At 39.3% G+C, this 21,492-nt stretch overlaps 2 protein-coding genes across 6 annotated transcripts in view; one reads left to right on the forward strand and one right to left on the reverse strand.

Moving 5' to 3' along the window:
* The window catches only part of tsen2 (TSEN2 tRNA splicing endonuclease subunit), a 27,059-nt gene extending 19,745 nt beyond the window's left edge, over positions 1–7,314 (forward strand). For 3 of the 4 annotated variants that reach the window (XM_048606589.1, XM_048606590.1, XM_048606592.1), the window contains 4 exons: positions 4,033–4,069; positions 4,165–4,276; positions 6,934–7,023; positions 7,152–7,314. In XM_048606589.1, the coding sequence (XP_048462546.1) occupies positions 4,033–4,069; positions 4,165–4,276; positions 6,934–7,023; positions 7,152–7,211 (299 nt within the window). In that variant the 3' untranslated portion in view covers positions 7,212–7,314. The other variant, XM_048606591.1, reaches the window with a different exon arrangement.
* A 5,526-nt stretch (positions 7,315–12,840) lies between these two features.
* LOC109911564 (MKRN2 opposite strand protein) overlaps positions 12,841–21,492 on the reverse strand; it is an 11,018-nt gene continuing 2,366 nt past the window's right edge. Inside the window, exons 3-5 of one of the 2 annotated variants that reach the window (XM_020510900.2) lie at positions 18,345–18,394; positions 17,467–17,629; positions 12,841–14,865 (exon numbers count right to left, since the gene is read on the reverse strand). In XM_020510900.2, coding sequence (XP_020366489.1) covers positions 14,634–14,865; positions 17,467–17,629; positions 18,345–18,394 — 445 coding nt within the window. In that variant the 3' untranslated portion in view covers positions 12,841–14,633. The remainder of the gene's footprint in view (positions 14,866–17,466; positions 17,630–18,344; positions 18,395–21,492) is intronic. The other variant, XM_048606302.1, reaches the window with a different exon arrangement.

Here is a 21,492-nt window from a genome sequence, read left to right on the forward strand (position 1 = left end):
AAAATGACCCTTCTGATGAAGGGTCTAGGCCCAAAACGTCAGCCTTCCTGCTCCTCTGATGCTGCTTGGCCTGCTGTGTTCATCCCGCTCTACACCTTGTTATCTTAGTTGAGTGATGAACAGGTGACAGATGAAGTTCAATGCAGAGAAATGCGAAGTCATTTACTTTTGGGTAGGAAGAACATTGAGACACAAAATAAAAAAAGTACAGCTCTAAAGACGATGTAGGAGCAGGGGAACCAGGGTATATATTTGCATAAAAGACTAAAGATGCCAGGTTGAGAGTGTGGTTAAGAAAGCACACTGTCTTTTTGGCTTTATTAATAGTGCACAGAATACAAGAGCAAGGAAATTACATTAAATTTTTACTATAGTTCAGCCTCAGATGGTTTTTTGCATGCCATTCTGTTTGTAACACTTTAGAAAGGATGCGAAGACATTGGAATGAGTGCAAAAAACGTTTCCAAGAATAAGGAATTTCAGTTATTAAAACTGAAGGGGGAGGTTAGGACAGCTTTCCTCGATTGATGAGAAAGGTAAGAGGAGATCTGATGGAGATATCCAGACCCCTCATGACTTTGAACAGAGTGGGCAGGGAGAAATTTTTCCCACTCATGGAAGGATCAAGTGCAGGAGATTGTCAAAAGAAGCAAAAGTAATATGGGAAAGAGAGCTTTTTCACAGGAGAGTGGTTAACGTCTGGAATACACTCCTTGAGAGTGGGGGCGGAACACGTTTCATCAATGCTTTCAAAATGGAATTTAGCTGTTGTTTGTTCACAGTGATGGGATGGGGGTTTGGTACTAAACAAAGTTTTCATTCACAGAACCAGTGACGGGCACAATTGGCCACATGTCCTCCTCCTACACTGTAACAATTTTGTGATTCAAGATCACATTTCCCACCAACACTCATCATCAAATCTTGCACGTGAGGAATGGCTAGGATACTGTAGGGCTATGATGTAGGGCAGCTTTTAATCAAAGATGTCAGATTTGGCATATTTTAATGTGTGCAGTTCCTTTCCTATTACATTTTTGTACAAAATCTGATAATTTGCATCTACCATTTGTCAATATTGCAAACTCCTGATCTGAAATTCCTTTTATGTATGTTCAAACTCATGCATTTTCTTGATTGGTTTATTCTGTATACGCCAGCTGTATTTAGTAAGACTTGGAGATTAAAATAAAATTAATCCTAGCCATCAGCATGATTCAGCTGTTAGAATTCTTGCATCTGAGCCAGCAGGTTGAAAGATCAAGCCCACAAGTGATGAGGAGAAGAGTAACAAGAAACTATCTTCAGTACATTGTCAATCAATGGCTTGTGAATTGCATTTGGTTATTGGAGTTTTGTACTTTGTCACCTATGTATCATCTGACTCAAAAGAAGCTCAGGGTTGAATTTATCTCCTGCAGTTGACCATAATGGAATCACAACAATATTTGTTATTGCCTTTAATGTCTGGAACCTGGATGAATATTGATGAAATCTTGCTGCATTCTTGATCAACAATTCTGTATTGACAAATTAACAAAATTCCTATCAACTGAAGCAGCAGAGTCTGTCTTGTCTTTACACAAGTACTGACAATTTTGGGGTAAATGCTGTGTTTTCTATTTTCATTTGATATTTCTAACATTTTCAATGATTTGTATCTTCTCATCGTGTCCTATTTTGCTGTGAATTATGTCTCAATCCATTCTATTGCTGTTATGATAAGTTAACCATATTTTCAGTAAAATATTCAATAATGGAAGCTGGAAAACATCATGATACTCATGGAAGACTATTTAAGTAATGAATAAGAGGAAGTTTTGTAATTTACTACTTTTCTTATGTTCTGAAACATCAAAGTTTTTACATGTGACTCTGTAATGACCAGAAGATTTCTTAATTTTTATTTTGTCTCGATGAACATTTTCTGAGGCTTAATGCAGCTCTGTATCAGAAGGTTGTGTTCAAGTCCTACTGCAGACTACTGAACAGTGTTGCTGTGATGGAGGTGCTGTCTTTCTGATATTAAACTGAGGCTCCAGCTACCTTCTCAAGTGGTCATAAAAGATTCTGTAGGACTATTTCAAAGGGTAGAGTTATTCTCCCTGGTGTTCTGGAGTATATTAGTTCATTAACCTGATTATGTGTTAATTATCACATTACCCATTGTGGGAGCTTGCTGTGCCCAATCTGGCTGCTGAGTTGCCTCAGAAGTCAGTCAAACTGAATAGTTTTGAAGTATTTACTGATGCCCTGGTGGACTTGAGGTGGTATATAGTTGCAAATCTTTTTCTCTGTCTCACTGATCATTCAATAACCTACTATCTGCGAATATAGATAAACTGCTCCCAGCCACCTAGACCTACGGATGCAGCCTCTTTCTATTGTATTTTTGTATTCGGCATAATTTTCTAGCAGTTATTGAGACGAATTAAGTACTCTGTGCCCATGCTCTCTGCTCTGCGTTGTTTCCTAATTTACTGCATTTGGAATTAAACCAACACGGAGCTGATTGAAATAGAGAACCTACTGAAGGGACTTGGAAGGCCCAAAGCTGCCTCCCACCTTTATTTCGACAGCACATTGTATCTATCACAATGGCTGTCGTTACTATTGTAATCCAATATTCCTTTAGGAATAGCATTCTGTATTAGAAAAGTTGTGAGGCATGATAATTTACGGCTAAATTGAAAACTAACTAAGGAATCAGGTTACCTTTTATTTGCACCATTCATTAAAAGAGTCATTTGATTACCTGGCACATTATACACAACCGTGAGATTTATTGCAGAAGGATTCTGTTAAATTATTGATGCCAAGCCCGAGACATTTTCTGTCACTTATTATCCATCTCAGTTTGTTGGCTGTCATGCTTCAGGCATTAATGATCTCAGATCTCCCTTTCTGTTTAACATTTATCCTTTTTTTACAGGAGATAATAGTTTCAGGTGAACAAGTCCACTGCCATTTTAGGATCAGTTAGTGATATGTCTCCTAGTTCCCATAAGTCAGAAATGATCACACTTCAGGTTCAAAATACTGGAGCTTCATTGTGTATTGCTCTCAACTCCATGGCTGATGGATTGACAGGCTGATGCAGTGTGACAGTAAATGTGGTCCATAGGGTATCTATTTGCATAACAATTAGTTCCTTGGTCTCGCACATCTTTCTCTCTATTTGGTATATGTTCTTTTGCTGTTTCACTCCGCTGGCCTTGTTGCTTTTCTCATAACAAAATTTAGCTGTTTGGATAGCCGGTGTTATTATCTGTAAACTTGCGGTCGTGTGCTTTGGTATTGTGTACAGCCTGTCATTTACATGTATTTTTCATCCAAATCTGTCTTTTACCACCATTAGCACTCTCTTTGGTTTTTGGTCTGGGCACCCTCACCATCGGTTCTATCTGCTCCTCTCCCCTGAGTCAGTAGCGTTAACACACCATTTTCCAGTCCCTTTCAGTTCTGAAGAAGAATCATTGGACTCAACCAAACTCTGTTAATTCTGTTTCTTTTCACTGTAGATACTGCCAGATCCGCTGTATTTTTCTGAGCATTTTCTGTATTTATTAACAATATAACAGTTTAGTTTAGTTTCCTATGAAATTAGGATTACTTTGGAAGGTTACATCTTGTATGTTTATTTAGTTGGCATTTTAGCCCTTTTTCATACATACAACCAATATCTGTTATTGTGAACAAATTGCCTCTGGAAAGTTATCCATACAGAATACAGACATTTTTTTAAAAAGTAACATGTTACTTCAGGTTTTTTTTAAAAAATATATGAAATTTAGAAGGAGCCATAAACTATCCTTCCTTGGTAATAATTCACTGACATAGCTCAGCACTTTCCCAAGTCAGGTAAGATCAGTGTGTTTTATGGAGAAGTTCAGATAACACTAGATGAGGGCAATATCCTTGTCACATAATAATAATCCGTATTTCTTAGGCTGGTCCAACTAAACAAAGTTAGAATGTAGCACTTCCATGTACCAGATTTCAAAATGATCCTGATTTTTCTTTGTATTTCAGTATTATATCGTAAAGGACCTCCATTTTATCATGCAAGGTACGGACAGTGTGTGAAATAAGTAATTGTATAAACATCTTGCTCTGCTGTATGTTGTCCAAATGTTCTGATGATATTTTTATCTTTGTCTGCAGTTATTCAGTGGTAATTGAAATGCTTGATGATAGTTATCAGGGTTCACAACGTAGGCCTTTTACATGGAGATCTCTTGCTGGTTTAAGCCGAACCACTGCTAACGTCTCTAAGGTAAAGGCTCTCATAAGGCATATGGCCTGAAATTCAATTTATGTCAACATTCGTAGGATCTCTACAATGTGGAAGCAGACCATTCAGCCCATCAAAACCACACCAATCTCTAAAGAGCACCCACCTTATCCCTGTAATCCTGATATTCCCATAGCTAATTCACCAAGCCTACACATCTGTGGACATTATGGGCAATATAGCATGGCCAAACCACCTAACCTGCACATCTTTAGACTGTGGGAGGAACCCAGAGCATCTGGAGGAAACCCACGCAGACACAGGGAGAATGTGCAAACTCCACACATACAGTTGCCTGAGGCTGGAATTGAACCTGGGTCCTTTGCGCTGTGAGGCAGCAGTGCTAACCACTGAGCCACTGTGCTGCCCTAAACCCCACCCTCTCCATTCTGCTATTTTGTAATGATATTAAAAATTCCTGGATTGCTCCCCTGGTCTCAACTGTCACTTTTTGTGGGTTGTAAATTTTCAGAGAAGGCATCTACTTCGGATTGTTGAGAAATTTGGCACCTCCATAATAGTAGATGGCATTTGTAACAAAAGAAATTTATCATTGAAAGAAGTCATTTTAACCAGTGTGGATCTTTGCTGGAACAATCCAAAACTAATTCTTTTTCTCTTCAAATCACTGGATAGTCTTTGTGTTTAAATATGTATTTGCTGTTCCTTTAAAAGATGCAGGAGGCCCCCACCTCAACCACTGCTTGTGAGAAAAGTCATCTCATGCTCTATTAGCAGTGTGTCAAGAAATTTCTAACGATCTCTCTCTTCATAACAATTTTAAATTAGCATTTACTTGCTGTCCAAGAAGTGGCAATAGGATTTTTTTTTGTTTACCTATTTTCTTTATTCAAAAGTACTTCATTTGTTGCGAAGTATTTTTATTTACCTGAGAGCATGGAGGTTGCCATATAAATGGAAGTGAAAATAGTTCCCCCATCTCAAATATTCTCCTGTTTGAACCTTAGTGCTGATTTCATTCAGATGGATCTACACTGTACACTCTGTGGGTGTAATGCCCTTTCCATCCCTCAAATTCCCATAATTTTTTTCCTACAGCCTAATGATACAAATTAATCATAATCCCATTGATCTCGTACTCTCTTCCCTTATTTGTTTAACTCAAAATACCATTTCATTATCTTCAGATTTATCTGCATGGGTACTTCTAAGGAAAACTGAATTTGCTCCCCTATATCGCTTTTTCTTCAACATGTTTCAGCATGTATCCGTGGATTGTATGCTTCCATTGCGGGCAGCACAGTGTCTCAGTGGCTAGCACTGTTGCCACATAGCGCCAGGGACCTGGGTTCGGTCCTAGCCTCTGGTGACTTGTCTGTGTGGAGTTTGCACATTCTCTCTGTCTGCGTGGGTTTCCTTCAGGCACACTGTCTTCCTCCCACAGTCCAAAGATCTGCAGGTTAAGTGGATTGGCCATGCTAAATTACCCACAGTGTCCAGGGGTGTGTAGGTTAGATGGGTTAACAATAGTATATGTGGGGTTACAGGGATTGGATGGGGGAGTATGGGTTGGATGCTCTTCAGAGGGTCAGTGTAGACTCAGTCGGCTAAATGGCCTCTTTCATGTGTAGGGATCCAATGATATCTTCTTAACCCCCTCAACATTTTTAACTTACCTGCTTCGTGTTTTGCCCATTTTGCTGATGTATCTATAATCTTCTGAAGTCTTTCTCGGCTATCCCACTTGTTGCTCTTCTAATTAGAGCTGTTCAGATTCTGATAATTATCACAACTAAATTTATTTCTTAAATCTTTAATTGGTCATTAGCAACCTATAAAAATATTTCTCCAATTTATGATTTTATTATGCTTTTAAAGTTGAATATATATTTTGAGAAATAGTCCTGGTCATACAGCACAGAAACAGACACTTTAGTCCATGCTGTTCGCAAACTAAACTAGTCCCACCTGCCTGCGCATGGCCCATATCCCTCCAAACCTTTCTTATTCGTGTATTTATCCAAATGTCTTTTAAATGTTGTAACTGTACCCGCATCCACCACTTCCTCTGCAAGTTCATTCCACATACGAACCACTCTGTGTTTAAAAACAAAATGCTCCCCATGACTTTTTAAAATCTTTCTTCTCTCACCTTAAAAAATATGCCGCCTAGCTACGTAGAAAGTTCCAAATAATATTGCAGGACAACTGACCGCTGTATAGTTCCCAGCTGCTACATAGTCTTTTATTTAAAAAGTTACATCATAAACCATTTTTGTTAACTGATCTGTACTTTCACATATATTTGATTCAACATTAACCACTTCACAGTAGTCGGCTCAAATGTATTAAAGTTCAAAGATATGAAAGATATTTGCTGGTAATTTCCTTCTGCAGATCAAAATAAGTAGCAAGTGTCTATTTTTGTTTGGAGATTAAAAATAAAAAACTGGGTATTAAAGATCTGAAGAAAGAATTGTGGAAATTACTATAAATACATGGGGGTCAAGAAGTACCTGAAGAAGTATCTGAAGAAGAAAACTAAGCAGATGTTTTGGCTGATACTTGGTCATCATGCCACATTGAATTACTGCCATGCTTTGTCAGATAAGTATTTTCTTATACTAGAGTTTTTGCTTATTTTAATCTTGGCACTAAAACGTTTTTTTTTGTTCTAGGAGCTTCTGTTATGCTATTTAATTAAGCCATCAAATATGACTGATGAGGAAATGACATCACCTGAATGTATGAAGAAAATTAAAGTTCAGGTGCAATGGATTTTCTTTCGTGTTATTATCGGTAGATGAAAAAACCAACAGTAACCATAGTGTTAGCCTTAATTTTGTTTATATCGTATCATTATTTGAGAACTAATTTTGTTTTTCCTTTGTTTCAGGAGCTAATTGTAAGCCGTTGGATTTCTTCCCGTGAACGGACTGACCAAGAAGAGTTGTAGCATATTATAAAGTATTAATAAAGTCGGTTAATGCAGGGGCCAAATAAATTTATGTAAAACTAGATGTACAGTTGAAGTTAATAAAATTGAAAAAGTGACATTCTTTTTGACTGTGATTCCATTATTGAGTATTCGCAGTGGTGACTTTTTTAAATACCAGGATAGTTCAACTGTTTAAAAATAATTGGGGAAAAAAAAACTTCTCTTTTCAACAAAATGCAGTGCTAATAAAAGTCAAAACAAATGTGCCAACTGATCTCATTTTAACAACTGATCTCAATCTACAATGTTCAGTTCTCTGCTGTTTCAGGACGTTGACTTTCTCTCCACTGTTTAATCCCTGTTTTGTTTTGATGAAAACCTGATTTTTTTTTTCAATTATGCAGAAAAGCATCTAGTGAAACTATTGATAATGTCAGTTCGAATTGAACACATAAGCAGAACTACAGAAATCATCAAATTTAAACTGCGCTGTGATACTAAGAGTTAAAACGTGAATGCATTATACGTGGCAATGGCAGTGTATCACATTATAATTGCCAATGATAATCAATACTCACAGTTTACAGCATTTATGCATCATGCATTTATTTTTCATGACTAATCCCTTAATTCCACATGGCCATGAAGGCAGAGTTACACCAGTTTATTCTGTTTGCTTGAACACTTAATGGAAACTTCTTGAAAACCGATCTGCCCATATTAAGCTATGTGAATGGATAGCTCTTGTGACTGATGTGGAGGTCAAATTCAGATTTTAAGCCTTTTAAATATTTATAGAACCATTGAAGATAATAAGGATAAATACTGATTTAAAAGCCTGCTCCTGCTGACTATTATTTAACCTGCCAAATAAAAGAATGTGGCTTCAGATAACTGTCCAAGACTTTATCCATAAAATTGCGCTACAGTTATATAGATTCATTATAAGAATGAAACAGTAATATTTTAGACCTTGCACTACTTGGTTACATTTGTAATGAGGCTTATGGTATGTGGCATTAAACATTTATGTTTAGTTCAAAACAAATGCTAAAAATGTGACAAAGTAGATATATCAGGTCAATTTAATATTAGTGCTTTCTTTGAAGAATTCATCTTAAACGTTTTTACAATTTGTATTATTGAGCTTCATCCTGATAACACTTTGGTTCGGTATTGACAAATGTGCTGTGCTATATGCATACAATTAGCCATAATTTTACAAAATATTATCACATGCAGTAGAAAATATTTATTTCAAATAATATTTAATATCATGATGGGGAGTTCTTTAGCAGTTTGCATATTTATATCTATATTTCTAGAAGATTTCAATGAAAGAATTGCCTTCAAAATAAATTGCTAAAAGATATAGCTCATTTGTTTATTTTGGTTGGGTGGACAAACATGTGAATTTTTTTCAAAATAGAATTGGATAAACACCTGAAGATTATTTTTAAAAAGCATGATAATGTGGAAAGGTTAGCAGAGTTGAACTAGCTTGACTGCAGTCATAGGGAGCTGGCATAGAATCAATAGGCCCAATGGGGATCTCTTATGCTCTTAATCATTTTATGGTTCTATGTTCTTCCCCACCTCTGCAGTTAACTCATTTAGGACTCACCCTACTTGGTTCTATTGTATGTCTGTAACTTGCAGCGTCCCATTTTACATTATGGCCTTGTCCCTTTGTTTCTTAATTTGTATGACTTTATGGAAATGTTATAGGATTAACTTCCACATGTATGTTGATAACTTCTAATTCTCTCCAAAACTGTTGAGACATCACACTTGTCAGAATGCTTTTTCATATAATGCCATTTCTGACACATTCTCTTATTAAACACAGCCAGATCAAAGGCATTATATTTGGATTCCACAAAAGTTCTGAATTAGTGCTGTGACAGGCTGTCATGTTGACATTCGCTGCACAAACAATTTTCCTGGTAGTGATCCACAGGGCCTGCTGATCTAGTAGGTTAGATGCAGCCGACTGGTTAGTCTAATGAGAAGAGGCTGTTGAGCAATGTATAGTATATTGCATAATAGCAACGAGGTACAACTTACATTCATGATATTGCTTGATATTGGACGGGATCTTATCAAAAATCAGCAAAGTGCCACTTTAATGAGTTTTGTAGAGAACTTCTCTCCCTGAGACCTAACAATTTCTCTCCTGTTTTCATCCTAAAAGTGCCTTTTTAACTACCTACCACATCCTTGTGATGCCTGTCTTGTCCAATGTTAGCCTGATTCTCCCACCCACTGTGTAGGTGGAAGTATTCACCAGCGCTGGGAAATCTCGGGATCCCTGATGCTGGCACTGTCTTTAAATATCCGTCGTGTTATTGTGAAATACTGTCATGCAGAGCTGCCCTGCACCACATGACATTTTCCCCAACATGGCTGAGAAGGGGAAATTGAAGCACTGCTTTGTGGCCATGGACTTGAATGTCCCAGTGGGACAAACTGGTGAGAGAAGGGACATCCTCTTCCTCGAGACTGGCAAAGCATACAATGACACCAGCGAGTTGGAAGGAGTGAGCCTGTAAGTTCTGATCTGGGGTAACAAAACACTGAAAGGCAAGACAAAGCAGAGACGATGGGTGCATCCAAACAGGCTTGAAGTTAAGGGGAAAAGCAAGGATTCCTGAGCAGCAGCTTGCTTCGATGCAGAATACAGGTGCCTGTTCCTGTACACACAGTGTGATACTGCTGCAAGAACAATGAGAGGTATCAGTGTGCTCCAAAGTGGAGCATTGAGGTGCAAAACCATACTGTCTGTTCTGAAGAAGGGTCACCAGACCCGAAACGTTAACTCTGATTTTTCTTCACAGATGCTGCCAGACCTGCTGAGCTTTTCCAGCAACTTTGTTTTTGTTCCTGGTTTACAGCATCTGCAGTTCTTTCAGTTTTCATACTGTCAGTGGATTGAGGATGTGCTGCAATAGTGCAGAGAGACTGGTGCTTGTCAAATGCCAATTTTGGTGATATGTGGAGGGGTTTATGTGGCCAGTGCCCATGAAGTGTGCCCTGAGCTGTTAGAGCTGGGTATCCAAGGTTGAGGGCCAGAGGAAGTAGTGAGCTCAAGTGACCCGCTCTGACTTTCCTGTCGGGTGTTCTCAGCATCGATTCCCTAGATTGGGAGGCTGCATATTAATGAGAAGAGATTAAGTAATTATGAGGTTGATAATAAACTGTAATCTTTGTTAATAGGCCTCTCATCACTCACTAGCACGAATCTCATCTCAACGTTTGGAGACTCTGTTTGAAAAAGCAACTTTTTGCTCTCAACCTTGAGAGTGGCATGGCATGATGTCTCAGTTTTCTCAAATTTCTTATCGTAACCCATGTTATTCCGGGCTCGGTCAATTCTGTTGTAGAGACGTGGGTTGAAAGCTTAGATTGTGGATCTTTCCTCAGATCTTCAACATTTCTGCCCACAAACCTATGTGATGTCATCATAATGGTTAAAGATGAACTCATTCCTCTGTTTTAACTCTATCAGACCCATACACATTTTGATATGCTGCAGACAATGCTTTGTGTGGCTTCTCAAAGTGATGAAAGCTAGAGATAAAGATTTTGATTCCATTATAATGAAGGAATGTGAATAAATGTCCAAGTTATTTGAATCACAGATGCTTTATCAAGAATGTAAGATTCAAAAGGAATGTGACAGGATGGATGTTTCTATTTGGAAGGAGAGTATAGAATTAGTTCTGTTCCCATTTAAGACTAAGGAGGGATTTTTCTCTCTCTGATGTGTCATTAGCCGTGGGATTCTTTTCTCCAGAACTGCAAGGAGCTGGGTGATTGCGTGTATTCAAACCTGTGTTAAATGTTTGAGTGGAGGAGAGGGTGGACAGACAGGAAAGTGGAGAAGTGGAGTTGAAGCTGCTCGTTTATTCAATAAGAATAATTGCTGATCCAGCCTACTCTTATCATCATTCTCATGTTCTTCCTCTTTCTGTTTTTCCAATCTACTGGTACGGTCATCTTTTTTAGCTGTGGAGGCCACACTTAGGATGCTGATGTTCTAGAAGCATTGATGATGTATCTTGTCAAAATTACACAATGCAGTTACCAAATTAAGGCAATGGAGGAGGCAAATATTTAAACTTGCAAAGGTGGGGGCAGCTTCCACAGGCTGCTATGTTGTTGAGCCTTCCTTATGATTGAGTTCAATGAAGAGATCTAAACTCTTAAGATGTCATTTCACTAAGTTCTGCCATATACTTTGATTTGGCAGTTCTTAAAAAATGTCAGTTATAATTTAATTGAAGACAAAAGAGAATTCAAGTGTCTTCTCTAAGCATGCTAAGAGTAAAAGGGTTCTCAGAGGAGTGATGGGACTAATTAGGTATCAAAATGGAGAACTTGAAGGCAGAAGCACAGACCAAAGATGTGCAGGTTAGATGGATTGGCCATGGGGATTGCATGGTTACAGGGATAGGGTAGGGGGCTGCATCCAGATGGGATGCTCTTCAGAGAGTTGGTTTGGAATTGATGGGCTGAATGGCCTGCTTCCACACTATAGGGATTGTATGATTCTAAGTGATTAATTTGTCACAGATCTAATAGTAAGAATGACACTGCACAATCGGCATAGAGACAAAAACCTGTCTTCACATTGAGGATACCATCTATCAGGTGCAGTCGTGCCACCATGTTGAATGAGATTGATTGAGAACACAGAACAGCTCCAAACAAAGCATCTATAGGGTAATGTGTTATCAGCAATTGTAGAATTGCGTTTAACCACAACCTATAACTTCATGGCTTGCCATATCCCTCAGTCTACAATAGGATTAACCCTCGCTCAAGGAGAAGCACAGCACAGCATGAGAAAAGCAGCAGTGTGCATTCCTAAGAATGAGGAACCAACTTAGTGAAGCTACTACACTGAACTACATATTTAACAAAACAGTGGAAGCAGCATGGAATAAACGTAACTCAGCAATCCAATAAGCAGTGGTAAGACCTATGCTCTGCAGTTCTACCAATTCTGCTGTGAATGGCAGTGGACAATACACAACTAAGTCAAGGAAGAGGCTCCAACCATTTTCCCATCCTCAATGATGGAAGTACCCAGCACACCAGTGCAAAAACAAGGCAAAAGCATTTACTGCATATTCAGCCAGAAGTTTTGAATGAATTATCTATCTCGGCCACCTTCTCAGGTCTCCAATATCACAGATGTCAGTCCTCAATCAATTCAATTCACTCCGTGACATCATGTTACAGCTGAAGTTACTGAAAACACCAAAAGTAATGGGTATTGACAACATCCTGAGAGTAGCACAAGCGACTTGTGTTCCAGAGCTAGACAAGCCCTCAGCCAAGTTGGTCCAGTCATTACAAAAACAGCAGATGCATTACTCCACCATTTGTAAGCTCCCCTCCAAGTCACATGCCATCCCAACCTGGAACTATATCACTGTTACTTCAACGTCAACTGAGTCAAATCCAAGAGCTTCCTTCCTAACAGCACTGTGGATGAAAAAGTTGATTGCCATTGGATCAATTTGCAATGAGAACCAAATGCTTGTCTTGCTAGCAACACGCAATCACATGAAGGAATTAAAGTAACTATCAATTGATAAAGATTTTGGTAAGCTATAAAGCAATGACAATAGAGAGAACATAATCTTAAATCACTTTTATTACAGTTTTTGTCACTTGGCTGTATACTCTAGATAAGTGACAAACTGAACATATTTTCCTCTCTGAAAGCAATTAATGTAATCCCAGTGGAGCAGAAAATTATGCTCTCAATAATCTAAATGGAACAGGAAGTAATTTAGAGATATGTAAATTTTACATTATTTGCAAATTAAATTACCATTTCATTTCTTGAGGTACTGGCAGTTTATTGTCGAAGCATCCACTACGACTGGTAACTCTTACATACATTTTCTTTCACCATTTAGTGCTTGTTTGTTGATACTGTAATTCAGTCAACAGTCTCAACCTGGAAGGACAATCACCTCAAAGAAAAGCAAAATACTGCAGATGCTGAAGGTCTGAAATAAAAACAGAAAGTTCTGGGGAAAGCTAGCAGGTTTGGCAACATCAGTGCAGAAACAGAGTTAAAGTTTTGAGTCTGATATGGCTCTTCTTCAGATTTGGAAGGGATTGGAAAATGAAACAGCTGTGGAATGAGGGGAGAGAGGAGCAAGTGGATCAGATTGGGAAGGTGCTCAGAGTCAAAGGCAAAGGGGTTGCTAATGAAGGGTGAAGGGACGATACAAATGTGTGTAAATGAAGGTATGGAAAAGAGAAAATGGGTCCCCTCTGCTGAGAGCAAAGTCAACAAGACTTGTATGTGAGTGTGTATGTTTGGGGTAGAGTAGAGATTGGAGGATGTAAAAAAATCTTGGATGCAAAAGTCATGCTGTGAAGTTGTAAAATTCAATATTGAGTCCAAGAGGGTGTAAAGAGCCTTAACGGAAAATGATGTGTTCTTCCTCCGGCTTGTGTTGAGCTTCAGTGCAACAGTGTTCCTGGCCCAGAGCAAAAATGTTTTCATAGGAGCATGGTGGTTTATTGAAATAGCATGCAACTGGAAGGTCAGCATCATTCCTACATGACAAAGCAGAGGTGGTCTGCAAAGTGGTCATCCTGTCTACATCTCTCCAATGTAAGGGAGACCAAATTGACAGCAGTTACAATTAAAATGTTACTTCATTTGGAAGATGTGTTTGGGGCTGTGAGAATGAGGAGGAGCAAGTGTTACACCTTCTGTGATTGCATGGAAAGGCACCATGGGCGAATGAAGAAGTGTTAGGAATGATGGAGGAGTGGACCATGCTGTCATAGAAGGACGGTCCTTGAGAAATGCTGAAATTTGGCGGGTGGGAGGGAGATATTGTATTTGGCGATGGAATCCTTCTGGAGATGGCAGAAATGGCAGAGGATAATCCTTTGAATTTGGAGACACTGTAGGGCAGAAAGTGTGGACAAGGGGAACCTTATCATTGTTCTGGGAGGGAAAGGAAGGGGTGAGGGCAGAAAGGCGGGAGATGCGTTGGACATAGTTGAGGGTCGTGTCAACTACAGATGGGAAAATTCCTTAGCTGAGGAAAAGAGAGATCAATAATTTAAGTACATCCCAAACTCTGGCCAGTTAACAATTCAGAAAATTACCCTTGTAAAATAAAATCAACATGATTACTAAGTTTTACTTATATTGGAAACTTCAATAAATACCATATAGTTATTATATTACTTTAAATATTATTTTCAATTATCTAAAGCATTGATTAATTTTTAGTACACATGAAAAATTAGAAACTTTTAAATTAACAGTCACAGACCACAGTGTTATTTTATTATCAATTGAAAACATTATGAAATGTAGTGCTATTAATATGATGGTCGTTTTAATGATCTTTTTCCAAATACGTTTCTTCTTATATAATTAAATGTAGCTTTTCTTTAAAAAAAGCTGGTGCTGATTTCTTCGGATTGTAAGCCATCTGCGATATAATAGTAACTTCTGCTTAACTCTCGATGAAGTGTGATATATCTGGAGGCTCTTTTAGTCTGTGGAACCACAAACCTCTCGGTAAATTCAGTCCTACTCAACTGTCGTTTACTTTGTGCTGCCAACACACGGTTGATGAAGGTCAATGCATAAGAATAGCAGTTGTGCTCATATTCATTGTACCTATAATTGTGCAAAATAGCAATCATGTTTAGAAAATTGATTCCTGTGATTGACATGGTTATCGAACAGTAGCTTTGAACTGCTGATACACATAGAATAGGTAAGAAGTAAGGACCTGTGGATGGAAATGTTGAATGCTACTGCACTGTGTCATGTAAGACTTGTAGGTTAATAATGGTTACATAGAGTTGGATGATAATCTGTATTTTCTTTAACAGATTTGCAATAGAAGGGGCTGAATTATGTATACACAACATATGTGGAGACATAATGAAAACGTAAAAAGGAGCTTCCCTTAATAATAAGAACTACCGATGCTGGAGTCAGAGATAACACAGTGTGGAGCTGGAGGAACACAGCAGGCCAGGCAGCACCAGAGGAGCAGGAAAGTTAACATTTTGGGTTGGGACCTCCAGCTCCATCCTGTGTTACTTCCCTTAAAAAGGACTGGAATTTGCTCCAATATGTGCATTATTGTGTTACTGTGCAGTAACAACTTGACTTCATTACTTGCAAAGCAAACACCGATTACAGCTACTTGTCTTTGATCAGCTGTGTAATATAAATGAGAATTGTACAGTTATGATGCTCTGGAAAATTGTTTGGCCTTTTTCTCCACCTCAATATATTCTCATACAGTTGTTGCCTCCAGCCAATTGAGTTTCAGGGATGCCAATATCTCCAAATGGATCTTTACAATGATTACAATGGACCACCCTTCACAACTGAGCCAAGATTGACTTCATCCAGCATCTGATTATGCTCACATGCCAGTAAAGGACTAGCAGATTGTCAGAATATTGTCAGAACCCAAAATCTTTGCCATATTCTATGCCCAACCATTTCTTGATATCAAGAAATTTGGTGTGAATCAAATTTGCTGACGACTGGTTTCTGTGACAATGGGAACCTCTGGAGGAGGCTGAGATGGGACCTCCACTCAACATTACTCACTGAAGATTATTACAAATGCTTCAGCCTTATCTTGTGCTGGTTCTCCCATCACTGATATGGAGATATTTACAGAGTCTCCACCTCAATTATGTTGTTTAGTTGTTCATCACCATTTGTGACTGGATGTGGCAAGACTGCAGAGTTTAGATCTAACCTGTTTGTTGTAGAATAGCTTAGCCTGTCTATCACTTGCTGGTTATGCTGTTGGGTACTTAAGTGATCTTTCAATTTTTTTCTATTGTGTCTGCCTGCTACTGCTCTTGGCATGCCCTCCTGCACTCTTCATTGAACCAGGATTACTCCTTTGGCTAAAATGTTAATGATAGAATGGATAAATGCTGGTTAAGGAGGCTACAGATTGTGTTGGAGCACAATTCTGTTACTGCTATAGGCCACAATGCCTCATGGATTTCCAGTCTTGTGTTGCTAAATCTGTTGAAAATCTGCCCCATTTAGAACAGTGATAGTGCCATGGAACGTGACATATTCTCAATGTCAAGGTGGGACATTGTCTCCACAAGGACTGTGCAGTGGTCACTTACTGACATTGTCATGGAAAGATACATCTGTGACAGGCAGATTGGTGAGGATGACGTCAAGTATATTTTTTCACTTTTGTTGGTTCCCTTACCATCAGCCATAGACCCCAAATGTAAGGAAGGGGGTCTTTGCAGGGTCAACAGGGCTGAGTTTGTGATTGTTGTTTCCAGTGCCAGATGGTTGGTTTGGTTTCAGTCCTTTTGAGGATTTTGAGCAGTTTGATTCAACCAACTGGCTTGCTAGGCCATGTCACAGAACAGATAAGTGTCAACCACATTGCTGTGGGTCCAAAGTCACACACACACCAGACCAGGTAAGGATGGCAGATTTCCTTTGTGAACGAGATGGGTTTTGGAACGATCGACAATGGTTCCTTAGTCACCATTAGACTTTTGATTCGAGATTATTTTTCAATTCAAATTACACCATCTGCTGTGGTGGGATTTTGGCCCCAGAGTCTCTGGATTACTAGGTCATCTACAATACCATTATGCCATCACCTCCCCAGAAGGGTACATTACAGACAATTAAACAAAGCTAAACCTGCTCAGCTCATCATGTTTCAGCATGATATCTATTAGTGCAATTAACCAGTGATATAAAATGGGAGTGGAAGTGGAGCATCTGAAGTGGAGCACCTAAAGAGAAATGTATAAAAGTGTGATACCTTACAATTTTACCAAGGCCTACAACTTTGCTAATTTAAAAAAAATATAGTCTCAAAGTATAAATTCTAACGCTGCTACAGAAAATCATGGCTGCAATTGGAACATTCACATGTAATAGCTTCAGTTCAGTGGTCCATGTAATGTGATTAATATAGATCAATTATGCAGTGAGGTTTAGCCACTGTGATCAATGCAACACTATCCTTTGTATTAAATCTACTGTAGTCACAGAAGGTAGATAAGTGTGGAACTATCTGCCATAAAAATTGCTGAAATGGAAGCCATAAGTTATTTTAAAATAAAATTAGATAAGTGTTACAAATATTATATCAAAACTGTGCCGAGTGAACCAAAGAATTTGATTTAAATCAATGTTTCATGTGGCAAAATCATTAACATGAACTTGACAGGCCAAATGACCCTGTCTTACAATTCATACCTGTTTGGTAGCCATAAATCTGCTGTGGAAAACTGCTCCAAGTAAACATCCCACTGGTTAATTAAACTATACATGTCTGGTTGTACTAGGGGAACACAAACACATTCTTCCCAACCACAAACATCTCTCTGGACACCAGTTTCAATGTAATTGTACACAACTCCTACAAAAACAAGAGATATAGTGTGAAAACGGCTACTACATGCAGCACATATAAATATTTATTAAATGAAATAGCATAGACTTTTCCTAAAAGACTAATGTCATTCTTCTGCTCTCTAGTTGTTTGTTCAAGGCAAAAGGCTCCTTCACTGCAATGTACAAGCACAATGGGGTTCGGTTATCTCAGTTGGCTGCTTTGCAATTGTGTGCGATGCCAACAGCATAAGTTCAATTCCCACATTGGCTGAGATTATGATGAAGGACTCTCTTTGTCAACCTCTCGCCTCACCTGAGGCAAGGTGACCCTCAGATTAAACCACGACCAGTTATCTCTCTCTCTCTCTCTCTAATGAGGGAGTAGCTGTATGGGCCAGTAGGACCAAGGTGATTTACTTGTACAGGCACATCACCTGGTCACGAAGAGAGCAGGAGCAATGCCATAAATAGTGTCCCCTGTCTTGAGAAGAATGTATAGGTGGAAATTAGAGGTAGCAATTAGTGCAGTTATTAATGTTAAAATTCTAGGTTTCATACCAAATTCCCAATAATCCCACAAATAAGAAATAAAATTAAAATCAGAAAATACAGAATAAGCTGTGTCCTAACTATTCTTAAGCTCTTATTATTCATTATATTTTCTTAAGGTGTTTTGAATATGTCATCTTGCGCTTAAATTATTTCTTTTTAAAAAAAGTGTGATTTAATTTAAAGCTTACCATTGGTATTTGAAATTCCAACATGAAGATCAGATCTCCCATCATACTCTCTGAAAAACAAAAATATAAATAATGTTAAACTACAGTCCTTCAGAACACTACAATCACAGAATCCCTACAGTGTGAAAATCAGGCCATTTGGCCCATTGAGTCCACACTGAGCCTCTGAAGAGCATCCTGCTCAGACCCACCCTATCCCTGTAACCCTGCATTTCCCATGGCCAATCCACCTAAGCCGCACATCTTAAGACTGTGGGAAGAAACCGGAGCATCCAGAGGCAATCCACACAGACGCGGGGAGAATGTGCCTCATCCCATGTCCAAACCTTCCTCTCATCTCCGCCTCCTTGATCTGACACTACCTGTCCATCTTATTCCCCACCTACCGTCCCACCCTTCCCATGGACCAATCCCCACTACTCCTACCTGCATCCACCTATCACCTTCCCCAGCCCCACCCCTCTTCCCTCTATTTATTTCCCAGCTCCCTTCCCCCTCCAAAGTCCTAATGAAGGGTCTAGGCCCAAAACGTCGACTCTCCTGCTCCTCTAATGCTGCCTGACCTGCTGTGTTCCTCCAGCTCCACACTGTTATCTCTGACTCCAGCATCTGCAGTTCTTGCTGTCTCTGATGTGCAAACTCCACACAGACAGTCACCCAGGGGCGGAATTGAAGCTGGGTCCCTGGTGCTGTGAGGCAGCAGTGCTAACCGCTGAGCCACTGTACTGCCCCAAATTTCTTACACGTAAACTGGATGTTAACAAAAAAAAAGAGGAAGCACAAAAGAAAGAATCATAGAATGGTTATAGCACAGAGGGAGGCCATTCAGCCTGTTGTCTGTGTGCTAAACTCTCTGTAGATACAATTTAGCCTCTCTCCCAACCTTCTTGCGCTAGCCCTGATTTTGTTTTCTCTTCCGATAATTAACCAATTCACTTTTGAAAGCTACAATTGAATTTATCTCAAATATTGTAGCCCAAATCCTAACCACATATTGTCTGAAAATATTTTCTTCATGTCATTTGGTTCTTTTTCATTTGCCTTAAAAATCAGTATCCTCTGGTTCTCAACCCTTCTACTTATGGGAACCATTTCTTCCCGTTAAGTCTGTACAACCTGCTCATGGCTTTGAACACTTCTATCAAATCTCCTCTCAGACTTCTCTTTATGGAGAACTACTCCAGCTTTTCCAATCTATCCACGGAACTAGTTCTTGAAATAGGGGACTGCAAACATTCTCATAAATAGTTTCTGCACCCCCTTCTGCATGAAAACTTCCTCAAGTGTAATATCAATGTGGAAAATAGCCCGTACACAAAAAGCAGGACAAATCCAACTCGGCCAATTACCACCCCATCAGTCTACCCTCAATCATCGGTAAAGTGATGGAAGGTGTTATCAATAGTGCTATCAAGCAGCATCTGCTCAGCAATAACCTGCTCAGTGATGCCCAGTTTGGGTTCCACCAGGGCCACTCAGCTCCTGACATCATTTTACAGCCTTGGTTCAAACATGGACAAAAGAGCTGCATTTCTTTTTATTTCAGAAATATACTTTATTCATAAAAAAAATCTAGAAGTAAATACAAAGGTTCTAAATCAGTTCTGTATAGTCTTTGCACAGAACAAAATCAAACAAAACGGAATGCCAGAATTGAGGTGACGGTGATGCCCTTGACATCAAGGCTGCATTTGACTGGGGGTGGCACCAAGGAGCCTGAGCAAAACTGGAATCAATGAGAGTCAGGAGGAAAACTCTCTGTCAGGTGAAGTCATACCTGACACATAGGATGATAGTTGTGGGTTGTTGCAGGTCAGTCATCTCAGTTTCAGGACATCACTGCAGGAGTTCCTCAGTCATCTCCAACTGCTTCATCAATGACCTTCCCTCCGCCATAAGGTCAAAAGTGGGGATGTTTGCTGATAACTGCACAATGTTCAGCACCATTAGACACTCCTCAGATTCTGAAGAAGTACGTTTATAAATGCAGCTGGACCTGGACAATATCCAGGTTTGAGCTGATAGATGGCAAGTAACATTTATGCTAGGCAATGACCCCTCCAATAAGAGACAATCTAAATATCATCCCTTCACAATCATTGCAATCATTGAATACCCACTATCAACATCCTGGGAGTTACCATTGACCAGAAACTGAACTGGAATAGCCGTACAAAAACAACAGCTGCAAAAGCAGTCAAAGTCTAGGAATGCTGCAACTAGTAACTCACCTCCTGACTCCCCAAAGCCTGCCCACCAAGTACAAGGCACAAGTCAGGAGCATGACAGAATACTGCCCACTTGCCTGGATGAGTGCAGCTCCAACAAAACTCAAGAGCTTGACACCAGTCTGCTCACCACCACTTTCTCAAGGGCATCTAGAGACAGGCAATAAATGCTGGCCAGCCAATGATGCATATGCCCCATGAGTGAATTAAAGAAAAGCTTGGAACTAAGGTTTCTGACTTTGATTGGAATTTCAAGATCCAGAAAAACTGCTACTTTTCAGTTTGGATCTGGCGGTTGCATTAAGATAAGTAGGACTTGCTCTAGAATTTTGTTGTGAAACCATAATTTATAAATGATTTTATGAATTTATTGGCAGGAAACCATGAATTGATTTTATTTTAGAAAGGCTGAGGCCACATTCCAAGGATTTGCAATCACAGTCAAAGATAGCTAACCATTTGCATCACTGGACCTTCCACTTTCAAAAGCCTTTGAAATGGAGGAAACCCATCAGCAAAGCCTCACCAGGAACAATTGCCTTGAAGGAGACTAACTGGGGACAACTCCTATTCATTAGCAAAACATCCAGATAATCATCTGCATATTTAACTGGGTGACAACAAACTATTTGACATAATCACTTGGACAACGGGACTCTGGCTATGAAACAACCATAAGATATAGGAGCACAATTATGCCACTCAGCCCAATGAGTCTGCTCAGTCATTCAATCATTGCTGATATGTTTCTCAACCCTGTTCTCCTGCTTTCTCCTCACAACCCTTGATCCCCTTACTAATCATGAACCTATCTATAAAAACCAAAAGAACTGCGGATGCTGTAAATCAGGAACAAAAACAAAGTTGCTGGAAAAGCTCAGCAGGTCTGGCAGCATCTGTGGAGGAGAAAACAGAGTTAA

The sequence above is a fragment of the Rhincodon typus genome, chromosome 16 (genome assembly GCF_021869965.1).
Source record: "Rhincodon typus isolate 14 chromosome 16, sRhiTyp1.1, whole genome shotgun sequence".
NCBI classification, from domain to species: Eukaryota; Metazoa; Chordata; class Chondrichthyes; order Orectolobiformes; family Rhincodontidae; genus Rhincodon; species Rhincodon typus.